We start from the raw sequence: 11,389 nt of genomic DNA on the forward strand, positions 1-11,389 counted from the left end.
GACCAAGTCGCTTGTATCTAATAGTTTAAAATTAATTTCTACTTATAAATATATATGTAGTACTTATATATATATGTACTTATAAATACGTAGTTTTATTCTGAAAATAAAATAGGAGCCTGCCATGAGGCAGCTTTCTTTTCCTCCTTTTTAAAAAGACTTCTCATTGACTCAAATATAGTTATACTGTAATGAATCCACCTCTCCCCATTTTCTTTAGTTCTTCATTCTTCATGATTTTGTCCTGTGTAAATTTTTGGTTAATTGTCTCTTTGGGAATTATGGCATTTAAATTTTACTTGGCATCGGGCACAGTGGCTCACGCCTGTTAATCCCAGCACTGTAGGAGGCCGAGGTAGGCAGATTGCCTGAGGTCAGGAGTTCGAGACCAGCCTGGTCAACGTGGTGAAACCCCATCTCTCCAGCGGGTGAGGGATGGGGAAAGGGGAGAAATTAGCTCCACGCAGTGGCACAGACCTGTAATCCCAGCTATGTGGGCAGCTAAGGCATGAGAATGACTTGAACCCAGGAGGCAGAGGGTTGCAGTGAGTGGAGATCATGCCTGTGCATTCAAGCCTGGGCAACAGAGCAAGACTCTGTCTCAGTCAATCAATTAATGAATTTTACTTGGTTCTTTTAGAACACTCAAAAGCAGGAAGAATGTCTACCATTTAGGTATTATCACCAGCGTTCTGGTACATTAAGCAAGCTATTTATAGAAATAAGACTGTGTTTAGCTCTTTGACATCTATGGTATTTACCTACCCCTATAGAACCCTGATGGTCTCCGTTAAAATATACATTAGTGGGTTTAAATATATGTTAGTGTAGTTAAAAGGAGAACGTGAGTCATGGCATTATACAACTTCCCTTTTTGGAATAGTTGAATGGTTATTCTGTTCCAGATATATAAGTCTTAGTTACATTTTGATGGATAGTGGCAGATTAAAAATTATTAGCTACCTAGTTGGTTATGTTTCAGGTTGCAGAAGTCTTCCATGGGCTTCCTGAACATTTGTATTATGATCGATTTTTGAATAAAATGACCTGCAGGTAGGCTCTACGATAGAACTAGTCAAAGACCCAAACCACAGTGCCAAAGTGATTCTATAGTAGCAGTTATGATTGAAGCAGATCACTCACATCCAGAAGAACATAAAAAGTGAGGAGTACCTACCATTGAATGTGCTTCTTAAATCCCACTTGGAGTATATCCCAAAGAGCTTCTGTAGCCACAAGTGAAGAGTCTGAGGCTGCATGGTCTTTACCGAGTAGGCAATTGTAAATGGTAACTAGAGAGTTTGTGAATTTCCTGTTGAATATGTCTCTAGGTAACTTGCTCCTGATTCTAATTTTGCAGACCACCAATGGAAGCAATGAGCTGTAGGTGGAAGATGAACAAGTTTGCGTTGAAGCACTGGAAGTGATGACCTTATATTTTGCTTTACTGACAACAGCATTGGATGCACTTAGTAAAGAAAAAGCCTGGCAGACCTTCATCATTGACTTACTATTGCACTTTCCAAGCAAGTATGTGATTTTTATATTTAATTTGAAGGAAAGCTTACCTTACCATTTCAAGCAGAAATGAATGACTTCTAAAGAAAATTTTTTTTCCAGAAGTGAAGGAAGGAACCCTTTTACTTGCTCATGTAACACCTTGAAGTGTAGAGGAGTTTTTTAAAAAATATGTTTCCACTTCACCTAAACGTTTGTCTCTGCAAGATGCCAGCACTGATTTTTTTTTTTTTTTTTGGACATTTCTTATTGTGGTAAAACATGTAATTATATACATAACACAAAATTAGCCAGTTTAACCTCTTTTTTAAGTTAGCTTTGTTCATTGGCATTAATTGCACAATATTGTGCAGTTATGACTGGCATATGTCGAATGATTGCAATATTGTGTAGTCATTACTGCTTTATCTCAAAAATATTTTATCACCCTCAAAATATTTTTTCACCCTCTAACAAATTCTTTTAATCAATGACTCCCATTTTCACTATCCTCCAATCTATAGTAACTTAAAATATTTATTCAGTTTCTATGCGTTTACTATTTTAGGTACCTCATATAAGTGGAACCACACAAATTTGTGCCTTTGTATCTAGCTTGTTAGCTTAGCATACTGTTTTAAAGATTCATCTATATTGTAGCATGGTCAGAAAACTTGATTCATTTTCAGGGGATACTCTCTTGTATGTGTATACTAGATATTTTTATACATCGGTCTGTTGATAGACACCTGGATTATTTCTACCTTTTAACTATTGAGTATTGTTATTGTGAATATTACTATGAGCACGAATCCCTTAGTTCCTGTTCTCAGAGCTGTTGAGTCTATTTCTAGAAATGGATATGCTGGGTCATAGGGTAAGTTGTGTTTAACTTTTTAAAGATCGGGTGAACTTTTTAAACATTGGCTTCAGCACTTTACACTCCCAACATCACTTTACAGAGGCTTAAGTTTCTCCACATCCTCTCCCACACTATTTTCACTTTTGTTAATGGCCATCCTAATGTATATAAGATGGAACCTCATTGTGATTTATATTTACATTTTCCTCATGACTTGACTAATGTAGTGATATTGAGCATCGGCTCTTGTGATATTATTGGTCACTTGTGTATCTGCTTTAGAGAAGTGTGTATTCCAGTTTTTATACCATTATTGAATTTGATTATTTTTTGTAGTGGGTTTCCATATACATTCTGGATATTAATTCCTTACCAGACTAATGATTTAGAGACATTTTCTCCTATTCTCCAGGATTTATTTCCACTCTGTTGTTAATGTTCTTTTATGCACAGAAGTTTTTAATTTTCATGAAGTTTATGTCTTTTTTGGTTGCCTGTATTTCTTTCATCCTCAAGGTAGAAATCGTTGGGAAATCCAGAGCAAAAGATATTTTCTCCTACATTGTTTTCTAAAAATTTTATATTTTTATAGTTCTTAATTTTAGGTCTTTCATCCCATTGGGGTTGATTTTTGTGAATGATTGAAGCCAAAGTGTCCAACTCCATTCTTTTGAATGTGGATATCCAGCTTTCCCATCATTATGAATAGAGTGGTCTTACCCCCATTAAGTGGTCTTGGCACCTTGTTGAAGATACAAGGGATTGTTTCTAGGCTCTAAAATTACATTCTTTTGGTCTATATGCCTGTCCTTAGGCCAGTGCCACACTCCTGATTACTTTAGCTTTGTAGTAGTACATTGGAATGTAAGTCCTTCAACTTTGTTGGGATTTTTCTTTTGTTCGTTTGTGTTTTGGTTTTGCATAGGTTTTTATTTGTTTTCAAAGTTATTTAGACCTTTCTAGGTTTTATAGAAATCTATATAAATTTTAAGTTGGAGATTGCATTGAATCTCTCTCAAAAGAGTGATTGCCAGCTGGGCACGGTGGCTCAAGCCTGTAATCCCAGCACTTTGGGAGGCCAAGACGGGCAGATCACGAGGTCAGGAGATCGAGACCATCCTGGCTAACACAGTGAAACCCCATCTCTACTAAAAAGTACAAAAAACTAGCCGGGCGAGGTGGCGGATGCCTGTAGTCCCAGCTACTCGGGAAGCTAAGGCAGGAGAATGGCGTAAACCTGGGAGGCAGAGCTTGCAGGGAGCTGATATCTGGCCACTGCACTCTAGCCTGGGTGACAGAGCGAGACTCTGTCTCAAAAAAAAAAAAAAAAAGTGATTGCCACTTAACAGTATTAAGTCTTCCAAGTCATGAATATGGGATATGTCTTTTCATTTACTTAGTTTCTGTTTATTTCTTCAACACTCTGATTTCTTTTCTGCTAAATTATTTCTAAGTACTGTAGTGCTAACTTGCTCTTTTTGCTGCTCTTGTGGATGGAATTGTTTTCTTAATTTTCTTTTGGGATATTCATTGCTACTATATCAAAACACAACTAATTAACTTTGTATTGATTTTATTCATCCTGTAATTTTGTTAAATTTCTTTATGGATTAGAGGGTTTTTTTTACAGTAAGATCATGTCACTTGCAGATAACATAGTTTTACTTCTGTCTTTCCTTTTTGGACCAATTTTATATCTTCCCTTTTTTGCCTAACTGCTCTACTGCCTTGATTAGTAGTAGTAAGAGCAATCATACTTATCTTGTTCCTGATTTAGGAAAAACTGTTAATCTTTCACCATTTAGTGATGTTGTTATTCCTGATCCAGACCCCTAGAGAGGGTTCCTGGATTTGGGTCAAGTCCACAGAGTAAAGTGAGAGCAAGTTCATAGAGAAGTAAGGAACCAAAAGCATGGCTACTCTGTAGGCAGAGCAGCCCTGAGAGTTGCTAGTTGGTTATATTTATGGTGATTTCTTGATTACATGCGAAACAAGGTTTATTTATGCTAAACAGGTGGATTATTCATGGATTTTCTGGAAAAGGGGTGGGAATCTGCTACTCCCCGCTCCCAGCCCACCTGGGAGTGTCCCTTTTTCTCCCTTTTTTGAACTGTATATGGTAAATTCTGGATGGTGCCTGTGGTATTTGTAAAGTGATATGGCGCTAGTGGGAGTGTCTTTTAGCAAGCTAATGCTTTATAATTAGTGTATGATGAGCCAGGTTCTTTACTGCGGCCTGTTTTATCAGCAGTCTTTGTGACCTGCATTTTTTGTGGGCTTCCTGTGGGAGTCGCTCTGGTTCAAATACCTGTGACTGTGTTAGCTATTAGTTTTTCATATATGGCCTTTATGCAGTTGAGACACTTCTATATCCTAGTTTTTGAAATCAGTTTTATTCTGAAAAGGTGTTTACATTAGTTTGAATAATTTTTTTGAATCAATTGAGATAGCCTTGTTATTTTCTTTATTGTATTTCTGATGATGTTGTTACTGCAAAAAGTTCCTGATCCAGATCATAAGGGAGTACTGTTCAGTCTCACATAAGAAAGAATTCAGGGCGAGCCCATAAAGTAAAAGAAAGTTTATTAAGAAAGTAGAGGAATAGGCTGGGTGTGGTGGCTCATGCCTGTAATCCTGGCACTCTGGGAGGCTGAGGCGGGTGGATCACTTGAGGTCAGGAGTTCAAGACCAGCGCGACAAACCTGGTGAAACCTGGTCTGTCATAAAATACAAAAATTAGCGGGGCATGATGACAGGTGCCTCTAATCTCAGCTACTTGACAGGCTGAGACAGAGGATCGCTTGAACCCGGGAGACGGTGGTTGCAGTGAGCCGAGATTGCACCACTGCACTGCAGCCTAGGTGGCTGAGTAAGACTCCCTCGGGAAGGGGTGCGGGAGGGGCGGGGGAAAAGAAAGTAGAGGAATAGAAAATGGCTGCTCCATAGCCAGAGCAACCCTAAGGGCTGCTGTTTACCCATTTGTATGGTTATTTGTTGATTATATGCAAAACAAGGGGTGGGTTATTCATGCTTTCCATCTTTATACCATGTAGGGTAAACTTCCTGACATTGCCATGGCATTTGTAAACTAATATGGTGCTGGTGGGACTGCAGCAATGAGGACAACCAGAGGTCACTCTCATTGCCATCTTGGCTTTGGTGGGGTTTAGCTGGCTGTCTTCCTGCAACCTGTTTCATCAGCAAGGTCTTTATGATTTGTATCTTCTGCCAACGTCTGTCTCGTCCTTTGCCTTAGAATGCGTAACCCTCTGGGAATGTAGCACAGAAGGTCTCAGCGTTATTTTACCTAACCCCTGTTCAAGATGGAATTGGTCTGGTTCAGAGGTTTTTTAACAATAGATTAAGAATCAATTCATATGTTTAAACACCCTTACATTCTTGATAAATCCCGCAGTTCATGATGGTACCTTGTATTTTTAATATGCTGTTGTATTTGTTGCTAGTATTTTATTGAGGATGTTTGGATGTATATTGTTGTCAATGAAAAGAATCGAACTCTGTAGAATATTTGAAGAGGTTTATTCTGAGCCAAATATGAGTGAGGATGGCCCATGATCCAGCCCTCAGGAGGTCCTGAGAACATATGCCCAGGGTGGTTGGGGTGCAGCTTGGTTTTATATATTTTAGGGAGGCATGAGACGTCAGTCAGATACATTTACGAAATACTGGTTTGGTCCAGAAAGGTGGGACAACTCAAAAGTGGGTGACAGGGGCTTCCAGGGTATCGGTGAATTTGAACATTTTCTGGTTGACAGTTGATTTTATTGAAAGACCTAGGATCATAGAAAGCACATGTGCAGGTTAAGATAAAAGATTGTGGAGATCAAGGTTCTTTTGAAGTCTTTTTACAGTGGCTGCCCTTAGAAACGATAAATGACAAATGTTTCCTGTTCAGATCTTGAAAAGGTGCTAGACCTTTAATCTCTTTAGAATTAACAGGACTTGGAAGAAAAACACTTAGCTATGTTAATAGAGATTTTTTACAGATGCATATTTTCTCCCTCAAAGGAAAGCTGCAGAGCTGTTTCAAGATATGGCTAAGAAACATGTTTTGGGGTAAAACATTTTGATACTCTTCCTTATATTGTAATGTTATGCCAGAGTCATACTGGAAAGTAAGTCACAATATATAGGGTTAAATAAAACCCATCTGATGAGGATTTATGATTTGTAGGGAATGACTCCCCAGACCCCTTAGACAGGAATTTGGGCAATATAAAACTATCAGACCTTAGTCTTCATTGTTAAAATGTATTGTGTTGGTCTCTACTTTCCCCTTCCCTTTCCCCTTCCTTCCCTCCTTCCCTTCCTTTCTCCTTACCTTTTAATTCCCTCCCTCCCTCAGTCCCTCCCTCCCTCCCTCCTTCCTTTTTTTTGGAAAAATATTTGTCTAGCTTTGTTAGGTGAATAGTATTGGTCTTGTAAGTTAAGAAATACAGATTGAGTATCCTTTATTTGAAATGCTTGGGACTCAGAAGTGTTTTGGGTTTTAGAATGTTTGCATATCTTGGTGATGGGAAACCAGTCTAAACAGGAAATTCATTTTTCATCTACCTTCATGAAGGTAATTTTGTATATTTAATAGTTTTGTGCATGAAACAAAGATTGTGTTAAGGACTGAGGGATGGAGTTTTTCACTTGTGTCATCTCAGCACTCAAGTTTCAGATTAGAGAAAATTTCTGATGTTTGTATTAGGAATGGTCGACCTGTACTGTCTTGTTATGAAATAAATGATTTTGGAAAAGGGAAAAATTTATTTTAACTCTGAACATTTCAACAATTGAACACTCTGGTCCTGGTGAAACAGCTGTGTTGTCTGGTGTATACACCCTGGAGCTCATGGTCATCCGCCAGGAAGATTTAGGGCACAGACACACCGAAGGTGTTTAGGAGTGGAGGTTTAATAGAAAAGGAGAGAAAGAGAAGTAGTTGTCTCTATAGAGAGAGGGGTCTCCAAGGAGAAAGGACTGGCTGGCAGCCCATGCACTGGATTTTCTAGCCCAGTTTGAGGAGGCTGTGTCTGATTTACATAGGACTCACAGATTGGTTTGATCAGGTATGATGTTTACATAGTGTGCAAGGAAGGCTGCTTGCCCCACCCTAATCTTTTTATCTTTTCTTTTCTTTTTTTTTTGAGAGGGGGTCTTGCTCTGTCCCCCATGCTGGAGTGCAGTGGCACAATCTTGGTTCATTGTAACCTCCACCTCTCAGGTTCAAGCAATTCTCCTGCCTAAGCCTCCTGAGTAGCCAGTAGCTGGGAATACAGGTGCACACCACCACATCCAGCTAATTTTTGTATTTTTAGTAGAGATAGGGTTTCACCATGTTGGCAAGGCTGTTACCGAACTCCTGACCTAGTGATCCTCCCACCTGGGCCTCCCAAAGTTGCTGGAATTACAGGGGTGAGCCACTGTGTCCAGAGGCCCCACCCTAAGGTTATTATGCAAATGGGGCTGTTCCAGTTGATTGGAGCTATCTTGTCTGTTCCTTACTGTATACTGGCTGGCAGAGAAGGTAAGATGGAGCCACCATCTTGAAAATGCCTAGGCCCTTGTTCCTGCCTGCCTTCACCTGTGCAAGCTTCCAGCTTGCTTGTCTATGTCTGCAACTCTACCTTACAGGCTGCTCTTTGTTGGAAAATGATTTGGGGCTGCTTTTCATGAAGAAGAAAAGCCTTATCAAGGACTCCAACACCCTTACTATCTGCCTGAGTAATTTTTTCTTAACTCCTGTATCACTGGGGTTTTCTTTTTGGTAGATGTGAGCTTGTGAAATGTGTTTGGTGTTTGTCCCTTTTTCCTGGAGTAGACTCCTTTGGAGTCACCAAAGTGCTGTCTCTTTATATTCTAGTGTTGAGTGGAAAGAGGAAAACATGATTATGAGAGACAGCACTAGCTGGATTTCCTAGGCCAACTAACAATTCCTAAGCCTATCTGGGAAAGGTCACTGAACCCACCTTTAAATAGGGCTTGTAGCTCAACTTACTCCTGATCAATCAGGGAGTAAAGAGAACTCACTAAAATACCAGTTAGGCTAAAAGCAGGAGATAAAGAAATAGTTAAATCATCTATCGCCTGAGAGCATAGAGGGGAGGGACAATGATCTGGTATAAACTCAGGCATTCAAATTGGCAGTGGCAACCCTGTTTGGGTCCCTTCCCATTGTATGGGAGATCTGTTTTCACTCTGTTAAATCTCACAACTGCACACTTTTCTGGTCTGCGTTTGTTCTGGCTCAAACTAAGCTTCCACTCGCCTTCCACCACTGCTGAATGCTGCCATTGCAGACCCAACATTTCGACTTCCACCCCTCCAGATCTGGCAGGGTATCCACTGCGCTTCTGATCCAGGGAGGCACCCACTGCTACTCCTGATTGGGCTAGAGACTTGCCATTGTTCTTGCGCAGCCAAGTGCCTGGGTTCAGCCCTAATCAAGCTGAACACTAGTCGCTGGGTTACACGGTTCTCTTCCATGAGCCATGGCTTCTAATAGAGCTATAACACTCACTGCGTGGCCCAAGGTTCCATTCCTTAAAATCTGTGAGGCCAAAAACTACAGGTCAAAGAACAGAAGGCTTGCTGCCATCTTGGGAGCAGCCTGCCACCATCTTGGGACCTCTAAGAACAAAGACCCACCACTGACAATTAGAGGGTTGGTACTCTTAGCCCCAGGAGCAGTTTCTAGAAGGGGAGAGCAGCTGAAGCTCAAGTTGACCGCTGGTGGCCAGTAGATTATTTAATCATGCCTATGTAATGAAACCTCCTTAGAAAACCAAGAAGACAGGCTTCTGGATAGCTGAACATGTAGTTTCCTGGAGGGTGGCGTACACATAAAAGCAGGCATCAAGAAACTTTAATGGCAAATGTAAGGTAGTTTGTTTTGTTTTGAAGGGAGTTTCTGCATATAACAGTGTTTCGGCCGGGCGCAGTGGCTCAAGCCTGTAATCCCAGCACTTTGGGAGGCCGAGGCAGGCGGATCACAAGGTCAGGAGATCAAGACCATGCTGGCCAACACAGTGAAACCCCGTCTCTACTAAAAAATATAAAAAACTAGCCGGGCGAGGTGGTGGGCACCTGTAGTCCCAGCTACTCGGGAGGCTGAGGCAGGAGAATGGTGTGAACCCGGGAGGCAGAGCTTGCAGTGAGCTGAGATCCGGCCACTGCACTCCAGCTTGGGTGACAGAGCAAGACTCTCTCTCCAAAAAAGAAAAAAAAAAAAACAGTGTTTCAAGAATTTTAACCTATTAAATAAAAATACTCCAACTGAACCTAAAAACTACACTTTATAAACCTTATAACTTAGATGTTTATACTGGAACAGGAATTAAAAGAAATTAAAGAGTGTAAGCAAAAACTCAGTTGTATGTAAGAAAACCCAATTTCCCCTAAGGAAGAGAAAGAGCTGGAATCCTTTAAAAAGTAACTGCCTGTTTTTCTGTGGCTGGTGAGCCTTATCTCTCCTCCTTTCCCAGGCATGGTGAAGACCCTGGTTCTCTAGCTGTGCAGCTACAAGGTCACTAGACAGATACACTCAAGTCGCAAAGCATGTTATTCCTTGAAAAGTAAGAAGTGATGTAATGCATGTCTCAGTTAATTGAATAGCTGTCATTGTTTCTCACTTCTGTAATATGCTTCCTGCTGCACAGATCTCCTCCCACCCCCAGGAAATGCTTAAAAGGTAACTCTTTGTTCAGCCCTCAATCCTTTGGATGTTAATCCAACTGGGCCAGTGCACCTAAATAATAAATATCCTCCTGAACCCCATCAGTCTCTCTGATTCCTTAAAAAATCTCACAGCAATACCTAAGTGATTCCATGATTGATTAATACTGCACAACAAGTTTTATTCTAGAGTGCTAATGGTTTCTTCATGTTAACTGTGTAACAATGAGCTGTTTAAAAAGAAAGGAAAATCAGTTGATATCTCAGCATGAATCTTAAGCATATGTTTGGTTTGGGGGAATGATCATCAGTGTATTTTTTATCAGAAATATTTATTGTAAAAAATAAGGCTTTTGATTTAGAACTTTCTGTCTCTGAGGTATTTTGTATCTTCATAAAGACAAAGGCAGTATCTCAGTTGTTTCTGTGTATCTGTTTGGGGGAGGCTGCTTCATACCCTTTTAGACTCGGGGCATTCTAGGAGGAAAAAGTAAGAAAAACCAACATCATTTCAGAGTTTTCTGTCATCCAAATGTAATACAACACAATTGTGGTCTTTTATATAGCACTGGCTATAGATAAAAATTAGAGCTTCCAAGAACAGTCTAGTGCTCACCAGTATGCTTTTATATTTGGGTGTATATGTTCATAAAATACAGTGCTACTGCATCTCAAAAAAAACAGAAATCCGCTGATTATCAGTGACAGTCCTTAGTTTTTGACTAGTCACTTTTCTTGCTGCTTTCAAGATTGTCTTTGTTTTAGACAGTTTAATAAGCGTGTATCTTTGTGTGTGTTTCTATGAGTTTATCTTACTTGGAGTTTCTTGGGCTTCTTGGGTGTTTTTTCCTAAAATTTGTGACATTCTTGATAACTGTTTTGTTAAATACTCTGTTTCTTTCTCTCTTCTCTTTGAACTTCCAAAATGTGTAGGTAGGTCTGCTTGATGGTTTCCCACAGGTTCCTGGGCTGTGTTCACTTTTCTTTATTATTTTTTCTCTCTCTTCCTGACTTGATAATTTTAAGTGCCTTTTCTTTAGGTGTGCTTCTTTCCCCCCTTTTAGCTGCTCAAATCTCAATACAAAAATGAGAGAGGAAAAGGCTCTGGCTCTTTTAATCCCTGAAAGTTGCTTCAGCAGAAGGAGGAAGCTCCTGCAAAATGGCTGGGGAATATAACAATAACTGAACACCTCTGTCGGGACCATCTTTTTTTTTTTTTTTAGATGGAGTCTCGCTCTGTCGCCCAGGCTGGAGTCAGTGACCGGATCTCAGCTCACTGCAAGCTCCGCCTCCCGGGTTCACACCATTCTCCTGCCTCAGCCTCCTGAGTAGCTGGGACTACAGGCA

General features: G+C 40.2%; 1 protein-coding gene across 1 annotated transcript in view; it reads left to right on the forward strand.

Moving 5' to 3' along the window:
* Nucleotides 1-11,389, forward strand: part of LOC111535438 (probable ubiquitin carboxyl-terminal hydrolase FAF-Y) — a 151,998-nt gene that overhangs the window by 83,328 nt on the left and 57,281 nt on the right. The window contains 1 exon segment of the mRNA XM_031935007.1: nt 1,361-1,530. Coding sequence (XP_031790867.1) covers nt 1,361-1,530 — 170 coding nt within the window.

Source organism: Piliocolobus tephrosceles, chromosome Y (assembly GCF_002776525.5).
Source record: "Piliocolobus tephrosceles isolate RC106 chromosome Y, ASM277652v3, whole genome shotgun sequence".
NCBI lineage: Eukaryota > Metazoa > Chordata > Mammalia > Primates > Cercopithecidae > Piliocolobus > Piliocolobus tephrosceles.